General features: G+C 38.1%; 2 protein-coding genes and 1 long non-coding RNA gene across 10 annotated transcripts; 1 reads left to right on the top strand and 2 right to left on the bottom strand.

The window, feature by feature from the left end:
- Positions 1-142: 142 nt before the first annotated feature.
- On the bottom strand, positions 143-21,916 carry LOC149650789 (tyrosine-protein phosphatase non-receptor type 13-like). 2 transcript variants are annotated; one of them, XM_089847417.1, is made up of 22 exons: positions 21,724-21,916; positions 20,627-20,760; positions 19,256-19,527; positions 18,489-19,182; positions 18,002-18,179; positions 17,752-17,911; positions 17,423-17,663; positions 16,612-16,741; positions 16,240-16,534; positions 15,892-15,942; positions 15,605-15,825; positions 15,426-15,520; positions 14,199-14,364; positions 13,895-14,103; positions 10,050-10,205; positions 8,714-8,910; positions 7,763-7,910; positions 5,697-6,157; positions 4,776-4,872; positions 1,529-1,833; positions 848-1,421; positions 143-287 (listed from the first exon to the last, which is right to left on the bottom strand). In XM_089847417.1, the coding sequence occupies exons 2-22, from the start codon at positions 20,757-20,759 to the stop codon at positions 145-147; spliced, it is 4,926 nt and encodes a 1,641-aa protein (XP_089703543.1). In that variant the 5' UTR covers position 20,760; positions 21,724-21,916; the 3' UTR covers positions 143-144. The 2 variants fall into 2 exon arrangements, with proteins under 2 accessions (XP_089703543.1, XP_089703542.1); XM_089847416.1 differs by lacking the exon at positions 143-287 and adding an exon at positions 294-637.
- Positions 13,920-25,256, top strand: LOC149650788 (uncharacterized). 7 transcript variants are annotated; one of them, XR_016370970.1, is made up of 5 exons: positions 13,920-14,058; positions 17,453-18,192; positions 23,523-23,706; positions 23,795-23,852; positions 23,943-25,256. It is a non-coding gene; the product is annotated as an uncharacterized LOC149650788 (long non-coding RNA). The 7 variants fall into 7 exon arrangements; XR_016370968.1 differs by having other exon boundaries at positions 23,523-23,852; positions 23,943-24,041; positions 24,201-24,326; XR_016370967.1 differs by having other exon boundaries at positions 23,523-23,852.
- On the bottom strand, positions 23,795-27,082 carry LOC149650787 (venom carboxylesterase-6-like). The gene is made up of 10 exons (XM_089847421.1): positions 26,717-27,082; positions 26,397-26,537; positions 26,185-26,338; positions 25,943-26,128; positions 25,708-25,898; positions 25,484-25,646; positions 25,225-25,418; positions 25,009-25,165; positions 24,769-24,898; positions 23,795-24,488 (listed from the first exon to the last, which is right to left on the bottom strand). Exons 1-10 carry the CDS (start codon positions 26,915-26,917, stop codon positions 24,128-24,130), a joined length of 1,878 nt encoding a protein of 625 aa, XP_089703547.1. The 5' UTR covers positions 26,918-27,082; the 3' UTR covers positions 23,795-24,127.

Genomic DNA, 27,082 nt, shown 5'->3' with positions numbered 1-27,082 from the left:
AGGTCAGGGGTCGGTTGGCAAATAGGACCTAATCGCCTCATATCCACGCCACCGAAGATGGCCAAACCCAACCCTCTACTGCTCTTCCTTACTGACACTTGGAAACAGTTACCTACAACCGGAAATAACGGGATTTAGATGGTTTTATGGGCACGTAAAAATAGGACACCAGATAAGGTCAGGGGTCGGTTGGCAAATAGGACCTAATCGCCTCATATCCACGCCACCGAAGATGGCTAAACCCAACCCTCTACTGCTCTTCCTTACTGACACTTGGAAACAGTTACCTATAACCGGAAATAACGGGATTTAGATGGGTTTATGGGCACGTAAAAATAGGACACCAGATAAGGTCAGGGGTCGGTTGGCAAATAGGACCTAATCGCCTCATATCCACGCCACCGAAGATGGCCAAACCCAACCCTCTACTGCTCTTCCTTACTGACACTTGGAAACAGTTACCTACAACCGGAAATAACGGGATTTAGATGGTTTTATGGGCACGTAAAAATAGGACACCAGATAAGGTCAGGGGTCGGTTGGCAAATAGGACCTAATCGCCTCATATCCACGCCACCGAAGATGGCCAAACCCAACCCTCTACTGCTCTTCCTTACTGACACTTGGAAACAGTTACCTACAACCGGAAATAATGGGATTTTGATGGTTTTATGGGCACGTAAAAATAGGACACCGGATAAGGTCAGGGGTCGAACGCTACGTAAGGGCCCATTACCCAGAAATAGTGCAAAGGATATACAAATACGCGACAGAACCCCTTACTTCTAACAATTACTAGCAAGAAAACATTTAAAACCTCAGAAAGTTTAGTTTCGAAATGTCTTACCTTCATTGACGAAGTTGAGGATATCCTGGGGCTTCTCAATCAAGGCACCTTTCTTCTTCCGTCTCCGCGGTGTCGGTTTGGGTTCACATTCAAGTTGCCCGGAAGAATCACAACCCGTATCGTCAATAGACGTATCACAAGCGAGCTGCCGATCTTGGCTAGAATCTTCTTGAGTGGCGAGGTATTTAGCGGCTGCGCTGCTACTACAAATCGTTTCGTCCAAGGATTTATTCACGTACGAACCCGAATAAAAAACACTGTCGAAACTATTTAACGAATAATCTTCAGGTACTAATTCCAGTAGCTCCTTGCTGGCGTCGCTATCGCTACCCGCACTGTTGTTCAGATACGTCGAAGGAGGCACTAACCCGTTAAACGCTATAGAGTTTGACGCGTTTTTTGACACGTGACTAGAATGAGCGTTACCATTCCCGATTATACTGGTAGCATCGACGCGTTCCGTTCCCTGATTGGATAAGTATCCCATTTTGTCGTCGGATTTGGAGGAGGAATGTGGCTCAGTATCTTCTTTTTCCGCCAATGCTCTCAATTCCTCCACGGTTGGCAATATAACCTATGAAAATAAAAAATAAACACAACCCATTGCGCAATGGTCAAAGACTAAAATTCCACTGGCCACATTACGATAAGAACAGTCTGTATAACGTCTTTAGTATTTACCTGAGAAATGCTTCTGGCGTACGTTGGTGTGGTGACGCTTCTAACGGCGGTACTTGGACTAGAGGAACCGGAATTAGTTTGTGACGCGAGAGACGTCCGGCTTCCACGCCTCCCCCATTTCGCTATCATGTTTTCCGCGTCTTCATTTGAGGAAGTAGTATCTTCGAGACCGGAAGTGTCGCGCGACTGGCTAAATCGTTCGAAACATAACGTTGCAGTATCGGGGCTTTTCTTCAGAAGGTTGACACCTTCCTTGTAGCTGAGATTTTCAGTTGATATCTCATTTAAACTGATCAATTGATCGCCTAAATAATAATGTATTTTCAAGATATCACGATAAGTAACAGACGTAGAAAACTTTCATTAACATTTTTGCGCGTAAATACTGCTTTTGTCAACTATACTAATTACTTTAAGTTGAATTAAACGAAACAGATTAAGTTAATACGGAAGACTAGCATCAGTACGTGACTCAGCTAGAGCAATATAATTTTGCATAACGATTCGTTTGACGCGTTATAATGAGCAAACACCCGTATTTCCAAAAACACTCTACCGCTATGCTCAATTAACAAGTTTTCTTGGCAATATACCAGTAAATAATAATTCACTCAAGTCGCTAAGCGTAAAAACAATGGAATTATTTTCCTGGTAGGCGATCATTAAATCAAATTTGAATAGGAAATATTTATAGGGAATGATTTAAAAGCGATAAGTGACGTCGGACGCCAAACAATATACGCCACAAACTATAGTTCGTCTCATCATAAGTTTATAAGATATGTTCCTAAAATAAGTTTGTCACTGGTTACAAACTGGAGCTTGTCATTTGACGTAGGCGATGTCAAAGGATTAGTACAGACGTAGTAGTGTCATACTTATGAAATATATCTTATAAACTTATGGTCTCATATATTGGAAAATGACCTTTGACCAGTTTTTGGTCGCGAAACTTTGGGAGAAATTGTCCAATAATATCCTAGAGGTAAGACTTAGGTTCGACAGTACCCCAGAAAATATATTGTTTTCGAATGCAGTATATTATATCAATGTGAGATAAAAATAAGTAGGTTGAACTGATAGAGTCGCTCCAATCAATCTATCTATATATATATATATATATATATATTATTCCAACTCGGATACAACGGTTCAGCGCGCTTCTGAGGGAAAATACTAAAAACAAAGCCACTAAAATTTACATAAAGAGGATATGACAAGCAACACAATTCTCTAAAGATAAAGTAAGGATATTCTATAAAAAATAACATATCTAATTTACAAACTAAATTTGTTTTTAGTACAACAGCATTTCCTGGAAGCGATTTGGGATGGTTTAAATTTAAATTCGCTTTAATATGACAATCAAAATAAAACTAAAAATTATGACGTTTATTAATTAAATAAATAATTTAGTTAATTATTTATAGAATGAATAGCGCGGTAAAAATTCAAAGACAAAAATAAAACGCAACGATTTTTCTCACGAGGTGATTGAGATATTTAAGTTATGCGCGCAATGATTTACCAACCCCAACCAACACACCTATGGAATGCGGGTAGCGGTAGTCGTAGTAGTATTTCGTACCTGTACATTGATAGCTAGGATCGAAAGGTGCTCTCTCTTTTTTGATCGCGGCACCCTCTACGATATTAATAACTAGGTCATATGAAGGAGGAGGTGAAATCAAAGATATGAGCCGGCGGGACTAAATTCATTTTCTACTCTGACTATATTTTGAAGTATTGAACCGTTTATCCGGAGATTAGGTCGGTGGTAGGCAGGTTGATACGTACAATCGATTGATGTACTTTTAAGTACAAAGGGAAACCATGGAAATATTATTAGGGAATAATTCTAGTAATGTCTGGGAAACTCTGATGAAAGTGTAAGGGAAGTTTTCTATAAATATTAATATAAATTTTGAAAGCCTGGATTGCAAGTATCATCAGGGGTTTTTTTTTCTTCTAATGAAGTCCCTGGGAAACTCTCGATCTAAACATCAGGGAATCTTTCTAAAGAAGTCCCTGGGAAACTCTCGATCTAAACATCAGGGAATCTTTCTAAATAAATCCCTGGGAAACTCTCGATCTAAACATCAGGGAATCTTTCTAAAATAAATCCCTGGGAAACTCTCGATCTAAACATCAGGGAATCTTCCTAAAATAAATCCCTGGGAAACTTTCGACCTAAACATCAGGGAATCTTTCTAAATAAATCCCTGGGAAACTCTCGATCTAAACATCAGGGAATCTTCCTAAAATAAATCCCTGGGAAACTCTCGATCTAAACATCAGGGAATCTTTCTAAATAAATCCCTGGGAAACTCTCGATCTAAACATCAGGGAATCTTCCTAAAATAAATCCCTGGGAAACTTTCGACCTAAACATCAGGGAAAATTTCTAAATAAATCCCTGGGAAACTCTCAAAATAAACCTCAGATAATCTTTCCAAAGGGCAAACGATTTCATGGTCAACTTAACCAGACTAAACTACTCACCCTTAGATGAATGATAATAAAACCGATCTAAGTGTTGTTTAATAGCCACTTTACAGTATCCTGTCAAAACTGAGGGTAAATCCTTGCCATAAAGAGGCGGGGTTAACCGCAATAACAACAATAAAAACACTTCCGTAAACTTGAGACACACGAGAAGGTCAAGTCAAGATGATGTAGAATGTGACGCGCCGCCAAAAACAATCTTTCAAGTAAACGTTACTAAGTAATTGCGTCGTCACCCAAAAAAGAGACGGCGGAAGATATACCGGAATATTTTAAAGTAATAACACAACTGAACCAAGCAATTTTACGTTAAGTATTTATTTTCTTGCGGAAAATTTAACTGTGCTCGGGGCTTTGTATAACGAGTCAGTGTTCAGTGGGCCAATTTCACTTTCGTTCTATAACTAAATCGACTCGCTTTGCTTCCAGTCTCAAACTTAATGAGCATAACGGGAAAGTAAAAAAAAAATGGTCCGGGAGAAATTAACTATTATATTTAGAAATACTGGTTTGCTCAAGGCTTTTCGTTACAATGGGCGGATTGGTAAGAAGTATTTAATATCGAAGTATTTAGTTTAATATCGATAGTCAAATATATCAGTTATTGGATGGCGCACCAATATTTATTTAAAGGATTTTCGCCATTCGTCAAAAACACGTGTTGTTATTATTCTAAGTTCTTTTGCCCCCAAAAGTTAAAAAGGGTTTAAAAAAGAAGATGATGAAGAAAAAGTGGACTTACCAGGTTTGATTTTCCCGTTGAATTCCGCCGCGCCTTTTGGAATGAGTGAATGAACGAATATACCTCGCCGGAATCCATCCGCTAACTGATAGCGTTCCTAAAAAAAAAAATAACACACACACACAAAATTACAAATTAGTTTTTCTCTTAAAAATTATATGAGTCAAAACTGATAAAAAGCGTCATATCTTTCTTATCTACGTAACGAAATTCTGTTTTGTTTTTTTTTTGTTAATTTGGTACGTCCCAAAAACGTCATCATTCGTGAGAGTGCTGACCAATCTTAATTTGTATTTTTAAGTTAAAACGTTGTGGGTTTTAAAATGAAATGACTAATATCATAAGTTCATAATGTTCCATAAGTTTGTTACAAACTGGAGCTTGTCATGAAGTGACGTGGGTGAAACCATAAGTTGATAAGATATGTTATATAAGTTTGTCACCGGTTACAAACTGGAGCTTGTCATAGATTCTAGTAAAGCGACGCGTGGTGAGGCTTAGCAATGCAGGCTAAATAGGAAGATGGACTGCAAACCGAGTGTAGTCAATTATCGCGTCATTCTCGAACTAGTTAGGTCTCTAGCATTACGAAGTATGGGTAGTGTCATACTTATGGGGCATATCTTATAAACTTATGCTAATACCAAGAACTTATATTACTGCATGTTAGTACTAATATAAAAAATTACAGAAACACTATGAAATTCGATGACGTTTATGACAATTTTAACATTATCCGACGTTACCTGACAACCATTTTAAAATCCCCGACTTTCCCACGTATTACGGGCACTATAGCATGCCATGCAACCCACACCTTGACGCTAAGACCCAATTGGGGTCGGACATTATCTTTAAGTCGTAACAATTACCAAACCGCAATAAAATTATTGGCACACAAAACAATCTTAAGGAACTTACCGCGACTCTGAATCCAAAACTGTCGTTTATTTTTTGCAAAGTAACTTGATAAAGATGTCCTTGTCCGAAGACATCGGTTCCGCTACCTGGTCTTTCTTCCGGGTCCCCCTTATCAGTCGAAGTCCTGCGTCTTTTGACAACATCAACGTTGGAATCTTTTCGAGTACCCATTTCCTCTTGAAGCGACGTCAAATCATCTCGCACCTCGGTCGTCGTACTGTCGTTGTCGTCCCTGTCTAAGGTCGGCCTAGCGGAGAAGGTCAAAGCCTGGTGGTTACCGTCCCCACTTCCGTTTCTACCAGCGGCGGACGGGGTAAAGTCACCGTCGGGCGGAATGCCATCAATAGACGTAGTTCCAGCGTTTGTAGTATTATTATTATTATTTTCCGTTTCACCACCGTTACTCGACAACGAAGAGTCACGAGTGTTTTTGCGTCTACGACGTGCGGGAACCGCTGGAGCTAAAAACAACAAAAGAAAGACAGACCTTTCTTCGTAAGTTAAAACTAAATAAACCAGAGAGAGCTTAGCGAGAAAAAAAATGCAAAATAGCCAAAGAATCGCTTGTCATAAAGCAAACTTAGCAAAGCTAAGCTAAAAATACAGCTACTATAATCGAAGGCCACCAAGAAGGATTAAGTATGGAGTTGAAATAAAAGGTACACCTCAATAAATATTGCAATATCCGGTATATGAAACGATTTTAAACACTATATAAAATTTGTATGAACTAACTGAGTAGCTTTTTTAAAGGCAATAACTGAGTACGACAATGTTGAGAGGGTTTAAACTTTAAGTGACGAACGGGGGAATTCAATTTTAAGGAAGAAAAAAAGTAGCAATTGGGGTCAACCAATCGCGCGTTTCCACAAATAACCGAATTCCTTTTACGCGTCGAGGAGGAAGCCGAAACATTATTTAGTAGACTTGAAAAATAACGTCATTTTTTGTAAAGAAACAAGAGGCGCGCGACATAAGACAAGACCCCACAAACGTTTAAGAAAATTTGACAGAAAAGTTAAAGGATAACCAAGAAAAATCTTGCCAGTTTTGTCAATAAACCCAAGTTCTAAAAATCTTTGACAAAACACGTTGACAATCTGCCTGGCAAGTTAAAGGTTAACAAATCAAGTTCTTGCCACGTGTCAATAAATAAATAAATGATAAATTTCTATACTAAAAGTCTTTGACGTAGGCCTAACTCTCTTGGCAAACCTTGAAATAATTTCTTCAGGTACAGCCTGCCGAACACGTTAAGTGTCAAAGCAATAATAAACTGAACCAAAGTACTCTTTAAAAGCGTAACTTTTACTATAGTGGTATTTAAAAGGTTTCAAGGGGTGGCACAAAAAAAAGAGTAAAGAAGAAAAAGAAAAAAAACGTCCGCCTTAAGCAATTTAACAACGTCCCTCTTTCTTTCTCCTTCCCCCCCCCCGACACACACACTTTCTCTCTCTTTCTCTCTTAAAGGAATTTTAACGATTCCAAAAATGTTTTCTTTTTAAAAGAACGAGTCCTTAAAACGCCAGCGACAGGATGACGAACGGGAGATTTCGCGCCAACGACAGTCCCGACATTTGGTCGTGAAGAAAAAGACTTTTGTTGGTATAAACTGAGGGGCTAATCACTCTCTTATTTCCTGTACACAAATAAACCGACGTAAAAAAGGGTGGGGGGGGGGTAGGCAACCCTCTCTCAGTATCGGGATGAACATAAAGGGGGGGGGTGATACATTGCCATGATCCGTCTCTGAGCAGCCTCTCCGTCTCCGCGCAGTCTCATGAAGACTACAGCGCAGGCGCCAATAAGCGAGATGGACCCTAGGCAAAATTCTACCCCCACGTATTTCCCTCTTAGTTACACGGAAATGGTTTGCGTACTGCGTAGCACTTTCACATAAAACTAAACAGTGTAGCGTGAATACCGGCGATTACGTTGAGTGAATACCCCCTCGTTTTTTCACGAAATCCCCTTCTAAAATACCTTCCTACTTATACATAGCAGTTCACCGCGCGAAAACTCGACCGTTTAGAGTTTGTCATCAAAGAAATATGGTTGGTACTCACATTCTACGGGTACTGTTGGATATTCGTCTTCGTTGTTGTTATTGTTGATTTCGATATCGTTTTTGTTTAGAGATCTGTATCCATTGCAATCCAGAGCCGAACTATTCCGGCGGGAGTCGTCATTGTAAAAATTCTTCTCTTGAACTTTCTGCAAAAACAAATATTACCAAATTAAGTCTTAAACATCGTAGCAATTAAATAAATAAAACGAATTTAGTAAAAATCGAAAAAGTTAAATTTAAAAGAGAGTTGACTTTTTAGGCTATAGAGTTCACGAGGGGTCAAAATATAGAACCATCTTGAGATGTTATAGACCGTTCCATTAATTCCCGAAGAGAAGCAAACACTACAGGGGCGGGGGAGGTCAGCTTCTCCTTCTTGGGTTATTTCTAACGGTACCAATTACTTGTCCCTACATCAACCAGGCCAGGACTCGAGCAAATTAAATTTCAAAGAGACTCTAGGGTTCACGAGGGGTCAAAATATAGACGTTATAACTCTGTTAAATTTTAAAACCAAGAAGAATCCCTTCCAGTGTGTTATAGAACGAGTTATCCTCTATCGAACGGTACCAATTACTTGTCCCTACATCAACCAGGACTCGAGCAAATTAAATTTCAAAGAGATGCATTTTTAAAACTCTAGGGTTCACGAGGGGTCAAAATATAGACGCTATAACTCTGATAAATATTAAAACCAAGAAGAATTTCTTTCAGGGTATTATAGAACAAATTCTCCTGTATCGAACGGTACCAATTACTTGGCCCTACACCTACCAGGACGCGAGTAAAAAGTATTTAAAAACAAACTCATTTTTAGACACCATGCAGTACCACCGATTTGGGGATGGGAGGGGGTACGAGATTAAAACGCGCTAAGGTGAAACATTCCTCGGAACTAATGAGATCATATTAAGACGAAGAAGAAGAAGAGTACACAGTACACGCTTACCGTTTCGGGGCTGGTGTCACCAAGCTCCTGTAATCGAGTTGGCATCTCCACGGGGGAGTCGTTTCTGTCGTTTTTAGTGGAAAGCGCGGGTAGCAGAGTTAATAAGATGTCCCCCTTTATTTCTCGTATAATATCGACGACTTCCAAGTAGTTTTTTTCCTCAAGACGCTCTCCATTGACGGCAATCACTCGATCACCTGATGGTGGAGACAACGTCAAACATTCCATCATAAATATTACTATAAGGAAGCTTACGAAGTAAAAGAGTTAACTACTGCGTTTGAATTCATATTATTATATACAAGCCCAGAAACTGATTAAATTTGTTTACCATTTTTGATATTAATTGTCATAAGTGGTATATTAACGATAAGTATGACATATACAGTCGCGAATATTTGCCTTAATTATTGGATAGAAATACTAACTATAAAATATAATTCACTAAATCTTTGAATAAATCCACTAAATCTTTGATGAAATCATTTTCTTCGAGAATATCACTATCTTCGTGAATATCACTAAATCTTTGGTGTAATCATAAAAGTTTCGAAAAATCACTAAATCTTTGGTGTAATCATAAAAGTTTCGAAAAATCACTAAATCTTTGATGAAATCACTAAATATGGAAAACATCACTAAACCTTCCAAAAGATCATCACTAAATCTTCCAAAAGATCACCACTAAATCTTCCCAAAAAACATCACTAAATCTTCCCAAAAAACATCACTAAATCTTCCCAAAAAACATCACTAAATCTTCCCAAAAAACATCACTAAATCTTCCCAAAAAACATCACTAAATCTTCCCAAAAAACATCACTAAATCTTCCCAAAAAACATCACTAAATCTTCCACAAAAACATCACTAAATCTTCCAAAAGAACATCACTAAATCTTCCAAAAGAACATCACTAAATCTTCCATAAAAACATCACTAAATCTTCCAAAAAAAACATCACTAGATCTTCCAAAAAAAACATCACTAAATCTTTGACGAAATCACGTAAACTATTCTATGTAAGTTGACCATTAACATCTGATCGCGACAAAAACGTACTTTCGCTTTATAAGTTACTTATAACGATAAAGCCTTGTAACATTTAGATAAGAAGAACTGAAAATAAATCTGTCAACTCGCAAATACGGATCAAGGTTTTGAAAAAAAAAAAAAACTAAACATATGATAATTGCGATGAATTAGCGACTTTCTTATAAATATTATTTATGGACGGTTGAGGGAATTCATGGTCACTATCCATTGAAAAAAAAACCAAAAAAAAGAAACACCTCGATAATGAAAATAAATAATTTTAGAACAAAAAACGCCTCCTACCTTGGTTAATTTTACGGTAACACGGTCCGTCGGTCAAGACTGACTCCACAAAGGTACCGCTTAGAAGCGTGGCTTCGTCGCTACCGCATGTCAGAGTCAAACCCAGTCCGTTCTCGTCAAGTTCAGAACGTAATAGTAAAACTTCGTACGCGTCATCTTCGAAAATAAACGAAGAATTAAATAAATAAACAATTTTAGAAACTATTTACGACCGTACAAGGGAAGCTTTATAATACAATTCGAGTTAAAAACACAATGAAACGCTGATCTCGAAAAAGGTCGGGATTATTTTAAGTGGTTCTATGAATTTAGTTGTTACGTAAACACTTGACGATGAAATATATCAACTGTTGCAATTATTGACGCGCGTTGAATGCCTATACATAGAAAAAGTAGGCGCGGACCTTGATATGACGCAGTGCCGTTTCTATATATTCAACTAACATCGTCAAAATTATTCAAAATTCCCTGACCTTTAATTAGGTTAAAGTTCACTTTTAAATTTTGCTAATTTTTCTAGGTCTTCCTTGACCCTCGTTACCCCCAAATACAATTAAGAAATGGGCCTTAATTTCCCGAAGAAAAAACTACAAATAGAGTACTGAAAAATTCCCGAATTACTCAAGAAAATCCCAAATACCTAAAAAAAATTCCCTGAACCAATAAAAAAACAACTTACGTAAAAATTCACAATTTCAAAAATGAATAGAATATAATAACCATATAACACAATTTAAAGAATCGGACGGACACCAAACTATATACCGTGGTACGCGTAAAACAAAACTCGTACTGAAATTCATCTAACCTGCATCGGATATAGAGGAAACGACACTGTTTTGAAAACTACAACACTGACGCGTGTGCTTCGTCATCAACTCGTCATAGAATAATAAGTCCAATAAGAAGGTCAAGTTGCGTACATAGAAAAATCATATGGTCACGCGTCAATAACCACAGCCCCCCCCCCATCAACCCCCCCCCAATTACGTCCTCCCTGAAGGAAAATAAATACTTTAAAATTATCCTTAAGAAATATACAACTATAGGACTAGTAAAGGACAAGTATCTGTAGTGAGTATTTTAAGGTTTATGCAGGGATAGATTTAATTTTATAAGTAGGAATGGAGAACAGAGTAATATCTGGGCGCGCGTCAAAGTCCCGGACCCCCTTCTCCGGGATGGGGGGCTATGAAAGAAGAGGCGAGTCATAGCGACAGAGATAAAAAGGAATTACGTATTTTTTGGGCCGTCCCCGTCAACAACGTCATCAAAACGTAGTTTAAGTAAGCAGCCAATAAGATAATTTAAAATTTTTGTTACTTCTTAAAGGGAGGGGCTCTATTCTGGGGGGGGGGCTATGCATCGGAATAACTGAAGTAAATACTAACCGTTTTCCATTCCTGCTTCTAAAATTAAATCTATCCCTGGTTTATGGTTAAGCACCACCGTCACTAAGTTTTCTCGATTAAGACAAACTCTGACTTGTACTTTAGAATTTAAAGACACGTTGGCGGTTCCCCCAAAAAAAGGGGTCCTACGCGGCGCGACTCCTCAAAATTATTATTACTATAGTATAGGCATAGTCTTATCGAATGAACGGATCTTGGTTTTGAAATAATTTTTAGTAGCGAGTGTTCTACTTTTAGACAATAACAATAGCATTGTAATATAAAGAGATTAATAATAGTAATCTAATATTAAGGCATTTAACCTAAAATGAATGCCATAGGAGGAGATGGGAATTCCATGGGTTAACCTTCATCTATTTCTAACAGATGATGTTAAAAAAAAAAAAAGATTTTTACATTAATGGCCGCCATTTTCAAGATGGCGGCAAATCTAACCCCCAAACCCATAAAGCCCCTCTATAGGATAAAGGCGCCAGTGTATTGAAATCGGTTTAAAACGCGCTATCAACGTTTTTATTCAATAAAAACATTTTTTTACGTTTCTGGCCGCCATTTTTCAAGATGGCGGCGGATTGAAAAAATATTTCTCAATACGTTCCTACTACTTAATAGTAAGGCCCCTACAAAATTTCAGCCTCCTAGGTAAAACGGTTTGGGCTGGGCGTGAGTTTGAACATAAAACCGAAAAAAAAATATCCTGGGTACTTCATCTATTCCTACCTGTTGATTTTTTAAGTAGCGTCTAAAATTAACATAAAAAATTCGCTGCCGCTGCCGCCGCCTCCCATCCGTAAATATTCTAAACTCATCTTCAATTCATAGAATATAATTATCGGAAGGAAGAATGATTTACTAGATTTAGTAGCGTAAAATAAAAATTGCAAATAGTCTTCACAATTTTTTCCTCTTAAAACGGGTTTTTTTCTTTCTTTTTATTATTAAACAATCGCATCCTTCCTTAGTAGCGGGAAATTATAGAAGCGACACGGGGAATAATCTCTCCGTAAAGGATGAGATGAGACGTCACAATGTGGGCGGATACCTTAGTAAAGTCGTGAGAATTGTAGAAGCTCCAAACATATTTAATAATTATTAATAATAATCGCGGCGCATTCAAGTATTCCAGGTGTTACCTATAACGACCCCACACCCAAAAAAATTGGCGATCTATAGTTAAAGCAAAGCGCGGAACACGTGGTTCCTCTACAAGTTGTCTTTTCTTAGAAACTCCCGTTTTGGCTAGGCGAAGACAGGAGGTATTTGAGGGCGGGGATTTAAAAGTACACAAGAACTTGTAGGGGAATCACGTGACCCCCGCGCTTTCCCTTAACTTATCGCGGTTTAGGGTTCAGCTCTTGGAAATGTAAAGCTTTAAAGAAAGAGAAACGGTTGTCAACAAAAGAGCGCACTTATCTTTCTAGGAAATTGGCAAGGCCAATCCTTGTATATAGAATAAAGAATACATAGAGCTACTGGGAATTATAGGGCCCCGTATATATATATCCCATGTTAATTTCTATGCGGGTTTTGTGGGCCGGGCTTGAGAATTTACTATCCGTCACGACTCATAGTTCTGACGTATATCTAACTGTGATTTCATTTGTTTATAGCAACGCCAGGTCAGGGGAACGCGCAAGGGGCATCGAGATGGATAATTCGCGAGGTAATAATCGTGATATATAATTTCTAGTCTAGCTCTTTCGACAAACTCCGCCTAGATAGTAGATACATTGAGTTAAAATGGCTACACGGTGATTCCAAGTGGCTGTATGCATCCCTCAAAGGATGGGGTCTTGGTTAGAGTTTCTGTCCCAAAAGGTCCCCTAAATGTGGGTGGTTTTAGTTCCACACGAATTTTGAAGAAGCCTACAGGGAATTTTAAGTGAATAGACCATACCATTTCGATGTAACTAAAAGATAAGGACATAGGGGTAAAACTTTGCCTTCCATCCCGCTTTTAAGCACCGCACCTGCACTGTAGTCTTTTGTATCACGAGAGAGCTAAGAGACCACAACATATCAACCCCCTTGTATGTCCCAATACTAAGGATTGTCTACTTCGGACATCCCATTAAAGTCAACAGAAATATCAGATCGGAGTATGGTTATTTATGACCAGGAAACGTTTAAATCCAAGGGGCTAATCACTCTCAGATTCCCAGTAAACCGATTACGATTACGCGTCATTATTTTATCAATGGAGGGGTTCTTAGATATTACGAGTAATTGAATCCTTAAGGACAGATTCACGAATTAATTACGCGGAGTGGTTGGCCCCTCGGGTAAATCGTAAGCCGCTTACCACCCTCGATGAAGCTGGCGCCAATTTGTCACGTCCCCCCCCCACCCGTAACTCCTCCCCTCTCAGTACCAAGACACTCTATTCAAAGTTTGGACACACGCGAAGTTTTGGAGTGGACAACTGGTACTTACCATAGCTTTGAGTTTGTTGGTCACGTGGTGGGCTAAATGGTCGCTCCTTTAGGGAAGAATGATAAGCAAATAACGGAGGCGCAGGCGGCAATGGTTTAATACTAATTCCGAACTCCTTGCGAACTGAATCAATCGGTTCAACTTCGCTGGTCGAATGAGCTTTGGTAAGTTTATGTTTTACGTATTTCTTTGGACTGGAATTGCGAACTCTGAAATACAAATAACAATAATAACAATAATAACAATGAGATAATTTAAAAATTAAAATTTAATTACGAATATATGCTTTTAAATATTTATTTACCCTTCAAAATACTTGTTGGTAAATTTTGAGATCCACGATTTGGGATTATTATCTTGGTAATCGTTGTTAATACTGTCCGGGTTAATTTTGTACTCGATGTCTTCGTCTTCGCTAGCGGCATTTTCGTTGTAGTTAGTAATACTTGAAAACGGAATCAGATCCAACTCTGCAACAGTCGTTTTCAAATAAATGCGGAATTATAGGATTTTATAGGAGAAAAATTGTGTTTTTATAGGAAAATATAGGACTAAATATGATGAAATATAAACCTACTTTGGGTTAAACTATATTGAAATGAAAAATATCCTAAACTCCGCAATTTCAAATGTGATCTCGGTAATAGAATAGATGTAACTAAATTTTGATAAATTTGATGCTAAACTATACGAAAACTTCCGAGGATAATATAGGACAGGTTCAAAAATATACAGGATTTTATAGGAATTATAGGACCCGACAATTATCAAAAAAAAAACCAAAAACGGAAAAGTTTCACTATAACTTTTGATAAATTTGATGCTAAACTATACGAAAATTTCCGAGGATATTATAGTCTGACCTTTCACGAAATTATAGGATAATATAGGACAGGATTTTATAGGAATTATAGGACCCAAAAAACGCCAAAAACGGAAAAGTTTCACGATAACTTTTGATAAATTTGATGCTAAACTATACGAAAATTTCCAAGGATATTATAGTCTGACCTTTCACGAAATTATAGGATAATATAGGACAGGTTCAAATATACAGGATTTTATAGGAATTATAGGACCCGACAATTATCAAACAACGCCAAAAACGGAAAAGTTTCACGATAACTTTTGAAAAATTTGATGCTAAACTATACAAAAACTTCCGAGGATATTATAGTCTGACCTTTCACGAAATTATAGGATAATATAGGACAGGTTCAAAAATATACAGGATTTTATAGGAATTATAGGACCCGACAATTAGCCTTATTCCTGATCAGCGCCACCTACCCATAGCGGCGACTTTGAGAACTACTGTAAACGGCAAGCCAATCAGATGTCGCTAAAATCTGGTGACGTCATTTTTGGTAAGACCCCGAGAGTGCCCATCAGTGACGTCACCAGATTTTAGCGGCATCTGATTGGCTTGCCGTTTACAGTAGTTCTAAAAGTCGCCGCTATGGTTAGGTGGCGCTGATCAGGAATAAGGCTAATTACCAAAAAACGCCAAAAACGGAAAGGTTTCACTAACCTTCCATGCTGCTGGTAATACTCAAAGATTTTTCAATCTTTTGTTTGACAAAGAAACGATGATGACCAACAGCCATACTAAACAACGAACTACTCCTGAAAATAAGCAAAACAAACAAATAAACAAACATCAGTATTTAATAAACAAAAATTAATAAAAATCAATAAATAATTAGATACTTTAAATAATCGCCGATGAAAAACATATATTTAACGGGTTTCCCCGTTAAGCTCTGAGATTTAGGAACCAGGGTAAAGTAACGCTTTGAGAAAGATATCTGCCGGATATTTGACCAACAATAACTTTGGCACATAGAACGTTGTTCATTTTGATCTTCAAATACATCGACACCCCAGGCGGAAATACTGACCCATACTTTAGACGACGAATCATTTTTATCCTACAACGAGAAATTTTAGAAATCCTCAACGTCTAACCATTAAAACTAACCAAAACCAACACGTACTTGTAAAACGCTATAAAAATGATATCCGTATTCGGGAAGATCCATGGAAATCTTTTTTACAATGGAACATTAGCAAAAATTAAATTAATTAGCGGTCTTATTCCTGATCAGCGCCATCTACCCATAGCGGTGACTTTGAGAACTACTGTAAGCGGCAAGCCAATCAGATGTCGCTAAAATCTGGTGACGTCATTTTTGGTAAGACTCGAGAGTGCCAGTCAGTGACGTCACCAGAATTTAGCGACATCTGATTGGCTTGCCGCTTACAGTAGTTCTCAAAGTCGCCGCTATGGGTAGGTGGCGCTGATCAGGAATAAGGCTAATTGCGATTAAACTCTATTATTATACCTGTATAAAATCATTTTCGGCTTCTTCGACGCTTTTCCCCGTATTTTCTAAATGCATTTGAAATAACTGCATTTTAGTCTCTTCTCTGTCGCAAAAGTTAATTGCATATTCGGGTATATAATGTTCCAGCAAAAAATAATCTCCGGAACCAAATCGCTTTCGATTATAATCTCCAAATTCAGCTTGTAAAGCCAAAGCAGCCAATGAGAGAGCTTTTTCGTAGCTGCATACTGTTCGTCTTTCCAAAATGTTACGTCGTAATTCGAGGTAATATAAATGTTTCAATGATTGGTTGCTAAAACGTTAATTGGAATTAAAGAAACTTTGGTTTCAACGTACGTTATTGTTATCGTAAAATATATGTATTTATACCTGAGAAAAGAAATATCAGGTAAAAAATATTTGACTCGTAAGTAAAGGGTTACGAGTTCCATGGCTGCGTTTAAGAAAGGCTTCATTTTGTTCAATTTTTGTTTCGTATCGATGAAAAGAAATTCGTCTCCTAAGATTTATAACAAAACGGAACCGCTTAATTGAACCAACAGAGTATCATTCTTAATACTCCCTAACCCTTTTTGGCCTATTTTTAATAGTATTTTTAAATTATCCGATGTTTTTGGCCTATTTCAATATACTGTTATCGAGTATGCAGTTGAGTACTCGGTTCGATACTCGAACTTGACGAGTATTCGGCTCGATACTCGAACTTGACGAGTACTCGGCTCGATACTCGAACTTGACGAGTACTCAACTCGATACTGGAACTTGACGAGTACTCGGCTCGATACTCGAACTTGACGAGTACTCAACTCGATACTCGAACTTGACGAGTACTCGACTCGATACTCGAACTTGACGAGTACTCAACTCGATACTGGAACTTGACGAGTACTCGGCTCGATACTGGAACTTGACGAGTACTCGGCTCGATACTCGAAATTAACGAGTACTCGGCTCGATACTCGAACTTGACGAGTACTCGGCTCGATACTCGAACTTGACGAGTACTCGGTTCGATACTCGAATTTGACGAGTACTCGCGCACCACTGCTATTTTTAAATTATCTCATGCATTTGGCCTATTTTTAAATATCTCATGCATTTGGCCTATTTTTAAATTATCTCATGCATTTGGCCTATTTTTAAATCCCCGACCTCCCTTGACCAAAAAAACATCACTAACCTTTTCTAATGGCTAAACCGAAAATATTAGGTTCCGGTAAGGCAACTTGGTGAGCTATGGAATGGAAGAGTTGCCGTCCAGAGATATTGGCGTTACTGGTCACTACTAATTGCTGACCAGAAAGCAGGATCACAGTCGCTTTTAATGGCACAGAGTTTGTTCTTTCTTGAGCGGGAGACGACAGACACATTTTAACTGGCGACAAGGTGCTTCTAATGACAAATTCGGGACCGTAATACGACTAGAAACGAATGGAAGAAGTCGACATTGATCGATCAATTGCTGAATTCAATTGATCAATATTTAAGGGGGTTAATAAATTAATTTACATAGGCTGAGGGATTCCAGCAATACTGATTGCAATTCTGAGTGAGCAGTTCCGAATCAAAAGTAGAGTAATAGGATGAATTCATGCTTTTCTTCAGGTTAGTGGTTACAACGTTCTTCAAAAGGGAAGTGGAAGCGTGGTGTTTGCTCGGAACGTTAAAACTAAAAAAATTATCAGCGTGTGTGTGTTTTTATTGGGAATACGTGGTTTTTAGGGGAAGGAATCGTTCCGTAAGTGAAAAATTAAATAACCTGATCTTTTCCGGTGTATGCGAACTAGTTGCAGCTGCAGCTGCCGCGTTATGACCAACCATGGCCATCGCGCTACGTATTGAGCCGCTTGATCCAAGACTGGATGAACTTGTACCGCGTATTAATTTGGGCTTTTTAAGTAACAAAACCAATTCGGCCAATGTCTTTGGTTTTATACCTATAAACCCGCGGTAGGTATAATTAAATCGAAGGGACTTAAGAATTAGCCTTATTCCTGATCAGCGCCATCTACCCATAGCGGTGACTTTGAGAACTACTGTAAGCGGCAAGCCAATCAGATGTCGCTAAAATCTGGTGACGTCATTTTTGGTAAGACCCGAGAGTGCCAGTCAGTGACGTCACCAGATTTTAGCGACATCTGATTGGCTTGACGCTTACAGTAGTTCTCAAAGTCGCCGCTATGGGTAGATGGCGCTGATCAGGAATAAGGCTAATTTGAAAGGTTTATTTATTTATTTATTTATACCTTTGGAAAAATTTGCATTAGAAATGACATCAACATTGACGGTAGGAGCCAGATTGATATTCATTCGCAATAGCTGCAACATTTTTCGGCGTTCCGTTAATTCTTCGCATACTTTTTCAATGGAATCTTTCGCTTTGTAGTTTTCCCAACGTTTAGAATTATCGGAAGGTTTTCTTCTGGAGTTTGCGAGTAATTCTTGTCTCCTATTCTCCGATACTTTCGCGAAAGCGTTCTTCCATCTTTCACGAGGACTGGCAGTTCGACTCGTGGTATTAGATTCGGCATCAACCGATACGAGATTCTCTTTAAAAGAGTATTCGAAACGATGACCGTATATAAATTCGGTGCTACTTGGCTTAGGAACGAAGACGCAACTTTGTCGTCTATTAGCTAAGGAGGCTACGGCGTTTCCGTCATTTTCCGTACTTATCTCCTCAAAATCAAATTCTTGATTCTCGATAGCTACATTTTGTTCAACTTGTCGTAATATTTCACCCTCTGGAAGACTTCCTAAAACTTGCTCGTGAAGCGTAACGACAATTTTGCGGGTTGGAACTTGTTTCGTGAACAAAGGAACGTTAGTTAAACAAGCTCGGACTAAATCGGGAAAACTCATTCTTTTAGCGATGTCATTTTCAATCATATTTTCAACCAAGACGCAAAGCATCGGTGACACGGATGTCAACTCGGGATCCTTCAATTATAATTATAAATAAATGAAGTTCAAACTAATTTTTGCAACCCTTTACGCCAAGAAAGACGCTCACTTGCAAATAGTTGTTGTCAGTGGCATTTGGGTCATAGTTAGCGGCAAACCATATAGTTTTACCGAGACTATAGACGTAAGATTTTTCTATATCTTCACTGACAGGGTTATCTACTTCTGACGTTTCAATTGAAGCGATCTCTGGCGCTTTGTACAAGCATATTTCAGATTCAGCTTCTGTTGCCTGACAAATGACAATTCTTCCCATAGCCGTGCATTGCAACGTGCTTGGTGTAATTGTCAATTCGGGAACTCCATTTTTATGAGCATTCCCTATCATAAACACTCAATTTTAAGCTTAAAAGTAGATACTGCGTGGATTTCACGTGATTGTTACCAAGTAAATGTGAATATTAGGCGTGTTACTAAGTACATGTAAATATTACGTGTGTTACCAAGTACATTTAAATATTACGTGTTACTAAGTACATGTAAATATTACGTGTGTTACCAAGGACATGTGAATATCACGTGACACAACGTGTCAATGATTATATTGTGTTTGAGGAGTATTTCATTAGTGAATACCAGCTCTTTAAAGTGTCACGTTACATAGGTGATACATGGGTGACACTCACATCACTAACATGTACCCATGGATATCGCTCACGTTCAAGGTAAAGCCTTGATGAAATGAGCGTTCCTAATAGGTATCTCATATCAATAGCGAGTGATACATTATCACTTGTATCTCAAATCAATAACAAGTGATATCATTTGCATCACCTACTTGGTATGGTAGTGCTTCGATCTTTCTTTCGTATTATAATAAAGATTTTGAATAAAAATTGAAGAAAAGATCAAACTTTTTTTCACTATTAGTTTATTAGCTGAGAAATATATTTTCTTCGTCATAATTATCATTTAAGCGTAATAACAAATGACCAGTTTCGAAGTATGCTTATTTTACATTTCCCACAACCACAAAGACATAGATAAGCCTGTATTTCGTAATTGCATAAATCTATAATCGCGTCCTCGGATTTTAAAATCAATCGTAGAAATCTATGCAATGTTCAACTTGTCACTGTCCACATTTTTTGAAAACTGCCCACAATATGCGGGGTTTCGGTTGAATGGGACTTCTGAATTTTGGATACAGAAGAATGGGCGAGAACCATATCCCGTGTTACTTATGTTAGGTATATCACATATAGTGATATAATATTAACAATTTAAGGTGTATCTCAGGTCTGTTGTAAGTGATAATATGGCTATTATCACAAATGATAATCACGTGTAAGTCACGTAATTTTTACGTAAACAGTCGACGTGAAATATAAATAAATAGCTGGTCTATATTGGACTTATTTTTTGGCACTAATTGGAGGTCTATTTTTGGGTAAGGGATATATATATATATATACGTTACCAGTCAGAAATAAGTCTTCAATCGCTGATATTGATTGTCCGAGCAAAGCCCATAGTTCTTCTTCGCGCAATGGGCAGCCACGGACTTCCAACACTTCCGATAAAGCAATATTAACATTTTCAAGGACGGGCATTCTGCAATGATAATATGCCATATCCAGTTTTTGAATCAACCTCTTCCAATTTGGTTCTTTAATTATCAAGTTCAACGGATTGTTTCGGAAGTTTACGCTACTCATTTTGCCAAACAAATAAATACGATGAAAGATAAAGCTTATATTGTTTTAAGTAATATCCATTTCACTCGAGAAAGTGCACTGTTGATCTAATCTGTCAAGCCGGTCCAATAATGTTTTAACTCTTTAAAGACTAACTCTTTAAAAACTTCAATGATAAACATGGTATATAAAATTCCAAAGAGAAAAACTAGAAGCCACTTCGTGCGGTCAATAATATCCATTTTATAGACGAAATTAGAACGCGCGAAAAGATTCTAATAAAAGTCTTTCCACTTCTCATAAAAATCCGTACTGATAAATTGCATGGCCCAAAATAAGTACAGGAATCCCATTACAACGATGAAAAACCATTTCATACGATTGGGCCAATCCATTTTATAAGTAATAAACCATATATCTCGCTATTACACTGATTTCCTCATATTAACTCACGAAAATGGGTATAACTGCAGTGACAAGAGATCGTAAATAAAGTTACCACTTATAAGTTCTTACTATGTAGTCCTGTGCTTAATTAGATTAGACTGAAAACCATACCTAACGCGGTCTAAATACCTGAAGCCATACAATGAAGCCATTCATACGCTACAATAAAACACAACGCGTACCTGTCATCAGGAAACCATAACGACCGTCAACAGATTATCTTTATAACTAAAGTTGTCTGCCTTTTATGACACCTTAGGTCTTGTAAAAATTTCATAACTACATGTCTATTTTGATTACTATATAACTTAGTTAATTTGGTTCCTGGTTAGCCGGTGTCAGACTCAAGAGTTGCAAACGTATTGAAACTTCCACGAATGACAAACACTAAGCCTTGGCTAATTTAACTTTATACATGATATTTTAGGCTTACCTCTATTATTCTATATTTCCGTGTAGATAATAAGATAGGACGAGCGGAAACTCATAATATACGATCTTTAAACTATTTTTCTTTCAAAAATTAAGGGTAAAATACGTAAAAATTGTAAAATCGCCGAAACTTTGTAGAGCAAAAACTTCAAATTATTTAAAAGGCGACATTTTGCTTTTTACATATGCAGACGACAGCAGTCTGGGAGTGGGAAATAGCCAGGCTTGGAAATAAGGTTTATTTCTGAACTAGTCCTCCGGACCAGTGACCCCTGATGTCTTAAATATGAAACTGGTCCCGGGACCAGTGACCCTTCCCCTATTTATTTTTCTTGTGGTCGTTCTCTCTTCTAAACCCCAAATTGACCTGTAGTCATACCGTTTTTTACTTTGTTACTTATCTTTTTTCTACTTTGTCACTTATTTTTTTTTTTTTTTTTTTTTACTTTGTTACTTATCTCTTTTTGTTTTTTTTTTTCTTTTTTTACTAATGTATAACTAAATCGTTAATCTCTGTATAACTAAATCGTTAATCTCTCTCGGTTGTACTAACCAAGCTCTAATGGCTTACCTGTACTGAACTAAATAAATAAATAAAAATAAATAAATAAATAAATAAATAACTCCAAAAAATTTTCTCTCGGCTTAGGGTTGTATACACAACTGGACTCCTGGAGTCGAAATTTATGTTAAAATGAAAATAATTAAAGAGGTCCCCATATCAATTTTTAATAAAAGTAGGAATTAATAAACTAGTCATTGGGACCAGTGACCCTCACGTTTTGAATTAAAAAAGTGGTCCAAGCTATTAATAAACTGGTTTTTGACCTGTAAACCTGTCTTATTTCCTAGCCTGGAAATAGCACACTTCAGTCTGGGAAATAAGGATATTTTTTAAACTACTCCTTGGGACCAGTGAGTCAGTGACCCCCCCCCCCTTTAGTGTCCTAAATAATAGTGTGTTACCACGAACTTTGTAGTCACGTCACATGCTCTTATCTCTTACCTTATTTTCAGGCAACCATATTGGCAGTCGCGAGACGTCGTCAGCTTGGGCAATACAAATTCGGGACCCAATATTGACGTCACAGTTTTCCCCCCTAGCTTCGTGGTAGCACACTATAAACTGGACTGGTCTCCGGAGTGGTCTCAGCAAGGAACATCTTCCTTGTTCTCAGGCTCAGCCTTTGTTCTCCTATAGATTTGCAATTAATAAACTGGTCCCGAGGACCAGTTACAGCCACTTTTTGTCAGTTTTTGATTTAAAAAACTAGTCCAAGCAATTAACAAACTGGTTTTGGACCAGAGGAAGTGTGCTATTTCCCAGACTGGCACACTTCCTAACCCTACAACTGTCATCCAGACTTGCCTGAATTCCAATTCCTAAGCAATATCTTAAAGAGGGGTCGTTATAACCTCTATGTTTGTACTGCCGTGAATTTCATATTAGACTAATTTATGTATTTGAGCACTTCTTTCACATGAAACCTTTGAAGGCCACAGAAATTGCACCCAAACCCGTTAAGGACGGGCATACGTTTTTGTCTGGGTGTTAGTGGAAGTGATGATGGAAGTAACCAGGAAGGTGGTAATACCAGCCAACAAGGCCACCTTCACAACAGACAAAGACAATTATTTGAAGATAATTCTGGACATTTAACAACTTGACACCCACATAAAGAGGGCCTCACTCTCCAAACGTGTCTAATTTTATAATCAAAATAATTGACATTTTACCTAAAACTCTGTTTAAATATATTCAATAAACCTCTATACAGTAAACTGTTTATAAATCTTTAGTAATTTTAGCCGATTACGTGGCATATAGTGTAAATACATTTTCGTACATGGGAAGAGTCTAGGAAATAAGACTGGTTTACTCGATCACGCAGCTGCTCAGATGCTCATTTTCATTTGCACTCCTGTAAAATTACTCTACGTAAAGCGCCAATAAAAAAGGCGGTCAATTCAAATGATTGAATTGGTATGTATTACTTTCTATAATAGTTTGTACGCCTTCCTAACGCTACGGGCAAAATAATAATACAAATAATAAATAAATGAAACTCTAGTCATTCAATGAATAGTTTTCTATTAAAACTTAAAAGTTTTACATGATAATACAATAAGGTAATAATTGTGACCACAACTCGTATAACTTTAACCCGTGACATATTTACAAAGCGCTTTTTTTTTTGCGCAAATATTCAATGTTTATAGGTTTAATAGTTTTGAACTGTTCGATTTCATTGCGTTCGAGGAGCGGCTTTCAAGAGATAGTTTTCGCTTGTCGCGTCCAATTTCCGGCGCTGCAACACGGTGGGTATAATTTGCAAGTACCATGGATTATTCTAAATTCAGCTACGTGATGTTAAAGTCACTCAGCGACTTTATAATTTCGATTGTCAATAGAGAGTTGATGTGGACAAGCCGGACTCGTCTCTGGCCCTGAAGCTTTGACTTTTCTTTTGATTGTAGAGAATAGCCAAGAGAACTATGATGAGAATGACCAGTCCTAAACAAACGGCAACCAACGCCCATGAGACGGTTCTATAAACTATGGGAACCGTTCTGGAATCGACCAAGGACTCGGGCGATGGGTCTTCCTTAATTAAAGAAGGCACGTGCTTCTGCCAGAAATCAACGTAACGCTGTCGGTAAGCGCGTTCGTTGTGTAGAGCGGTATCAATCGCCAAATATGATAAAGATTCCCCGTTAAATGGTTCCCATCTTGGATACTCCGAGTTGACAAATTGGGGTGATTCACTAAACAAATAATGAACGTCAAAGGGGGGCGATCATTTGAAAACAAATGAAGCAAGCGTCTAAAATTATGTGCCGAAGCAAACTAGGAATCTCTGCATCGATGTCAAGGTGCTGAAGACTAGTTTCCCAAAAACTAAAAAAAACCTCTTTTATTTAAACAAAATAGGATGTTTCTATTTAAGCAACCATGCGGAACGCGCAGCATTGGCCAAAATGGGTATCGGTAAGGTATGGAGGGATATGACGAACAATACAATATGATGTAATCCCGCATTCTTACCCAAAACGAGCGAAATCCGTCCATAGCGTCAATATTCGGGAGCTGACGAAATTGTCAAAAAGTGAAGGTGGCCTTAACCCTTGGACGTTTAACTGGAACATGTAATTTAGTTCGTCACCATGTGATACGCCTAAAAAATATAGAAACATGTCGTAATACTCTAATTAATTTTGGTCTACGTTTGGTGTTAGAGATCTGTAAAAGAAACACGCCATTTGGTCTTGAGTTTTAGAAATGTACCTAAATCCGTTGTTGGTCTTGGGACTGATATATCGTAATCCACTAGGGTATTTGTACCTCTGTGCGAAAAGACGTACATGTATGTTGGAACGTTGAATCGGGAATATACTTTGAGTGTGGCATCGGTACAAGACAAGAATAAATTGTCTCCGGACATCTAACGAAATAAAATTGCTAATTACCCTTGAACTATTAATTAACTATAATTAGACTTACATTAACGAAGGGTTTAATAATTGAAGTTAAATTTGCAGGATCAACGCCTGAAAAGTACTCGAACGTCAGTGCCCTGGCTACAGCGTCACCTTTTCCCGGAATTTCAGCAACGTTTCTTAAGTAAGTCGGCAAGAGAATGTCCTTCATGAAGTTCCCAGATGTGCGGACATTTTCTCGATATAAACTGGCCACTTCTATATTAACCAAAATGTCTTAACGTGATTGCAAAACTGGTGTACTACAAACTTCAAGAACGTACCTGGATAGAGAAAAGCGCCTTCATCCTGATTAACTCCAGCGATGAAAGGAACTCTTCTTATACTTTCACGTTCCATTAAGTACATTGGTTCTTCCGGTAAAAAGCCATTGGCACCGGTGCGTTCAATAACGGGTGCAGTTCTTAACGGAAATGGCCCGAAGATCTATACGTTCCAACCCAAGAAGGTTAATTATTGGAATAAGTGAAAATACAATTGAACGCACCTTAAGGTCATGTTGCGCCTTTAATAATTCACCGACATCCGATTTACGCAAGCACTGAACCATGTTAATGGCGTTGTCAGTTGGGCATCTTAACCTGGAGCTAATTTCCATGGCGTATTGCAAGGGGTTTCTTTCGATGGCCCATTCGCAGAGTGCCGAGCCACTCTGCGCGATTGCTCGACTAAATAAGCCTAAAATTTATTTTGAGTATTAATCTGACTTAAATGGTATTTACCTTGACTCTGCGGTGAGACCATGTGAATCGTAACGCTAGCCGCACCGGCGCCTTGTCCAAATATAGTCACCAGATTGGGATTGCCACCAAAGTTTGCAATATTTTCCCGAACCCATTGTAAAGCCATGTTCTGATCTAACAATCCAAAATTACCGGCAATCCTTTCGTCCCCCGTACTTAAGAAACCTGTTGCCAACAAGACATCAGTCATACTTATTTCATAATGTTATTTATGTTCTTACCAAGAGCTCCCAAACGATAATTCAGAGTAACCAGTATCACGCCCTTATCCAAAAACCTCTCAGGACCATAAATATTGGACGAACCGCTTTCAAAGAATCCACCGTGAAAGAATACCATGACGGGGAAGCTCATATCAGAACCGACTCTGCTTCTCTATAAATGACTCATGAATTAATAAATTAAACTAAACTTGATAGCCGTTTCAACTTACTGGTAGATTAGGAGTGAATACATTAAGAAAGAGGCAGTTTTCTTCACCGACAATCAAGTTCTTGTTATCGTATTGCGGACATGGCGATCGGAAATTTGTAACGTCCAGGATACCACCCCATCCTGGGTGACGTACTGGTGGCTACAGAGAAACAAAGTTAATCAGAAATCTGTGTCCCTCATGAAAGATTACTTAAACACTTCCCGAGCTGGGGCGTGAAGCGTCACCTTTGACCTACTGTTGACAGTGTGTTTTATAAACTAAAAGCCCTGTCAGTCAAGGATGACGCTGATAGAAAAGCGATCCTCATAAACACTTACCATGAATCTAAGAGTAGCCATGGGCGGCGAAGCATAAGGTATCCCTAAGAACCCGAAAAACTCTCTACCACTTCGGGTTCTCATAACCCGTCCACGTAAAGTTCCTTGAGAAATAGTCACTTCCGGTCTTACATCTTGAGCCAAGAACGAAGAGAAATTGCAGGCCGAAAACACAGACACAAACACGACCACTGTCCACATGTTTAAACTTGACTTTCAACCGACAGCTTAATTTGTAATGTAGAAACTTCACCACCGCATTCTAGAAGACGAATAGCGATCGAGCGAGGCTTCCTTTATATAAGACTTCAAAAGGAAACTAGCGATGACGTATCCGGTGACTAAGGAAAATAATAGCACCTTAAT

The sequence above is a fragment of the Phalangium opilio genome, unplaced genomic scaffold, assembly GCF_054372755.1.
Source record: "Phalangium opilio isolate 3A_F unplaced genomic scaffold, DU_Popi_V2 ptg000082l_1, whole genome shotgun sequence".
NCBI lineage: Eukaryota > Metazoa > Arthropoda > Arachnida > Opiliones > Phalangiidae > Phalangium > Phalangium opilio.
Note: the sequence above shows the minus strand (reverse complement) of the source record. Positions and strands in the feature narration are given on the sequence as shown.

Bases quoted from the DNA above. Each gene is read 5' to 3' on its own strand.
- LOC149650789 (XM_089847417.1), bottom strand. From the start codon at position 20,759: ATGCCCGTCCTTGAAAATGTTAATATTGCTTTATCGGAAGTGTTGGAA. The intron at 16,535-16,611 runs GTATAAATACAT...TTAACGTTTTAG, and splicing joins CCTGATATTTCTTTTCTCAG to CAACCAATCATTGAAACATT. The intron at 4,873-5,696 runs GTAAGTTCCTTA...TTTTTTTTTTAG, and splicing joins GTTTTGGATTCAGAGTCGCG to GAACGCTATCAGTTAGCGGA.
- LOC149650787 (XM_089847421.1), bottom strand. From the start codon at position 26,917: ATGTGGACAGTGGTCGTGTTTGTGTCTGTGTTTTCGGCCTGCAATTTC. The intron at 25,899-25,942 runs GTAAATACCATT...AATAAATTTTAG, and splicing joins GGTCTCACCGCAGAGTCAAG to GCTTATTTAGTCGAGCAATC. The intron at 25,419-25,483 runs GTACGTTCTTGA...TGGTTAATATAG, and splicing joins AGGCGCTTTTCTCTATCCAG to AAGTGGCCAGTTTATATCGA.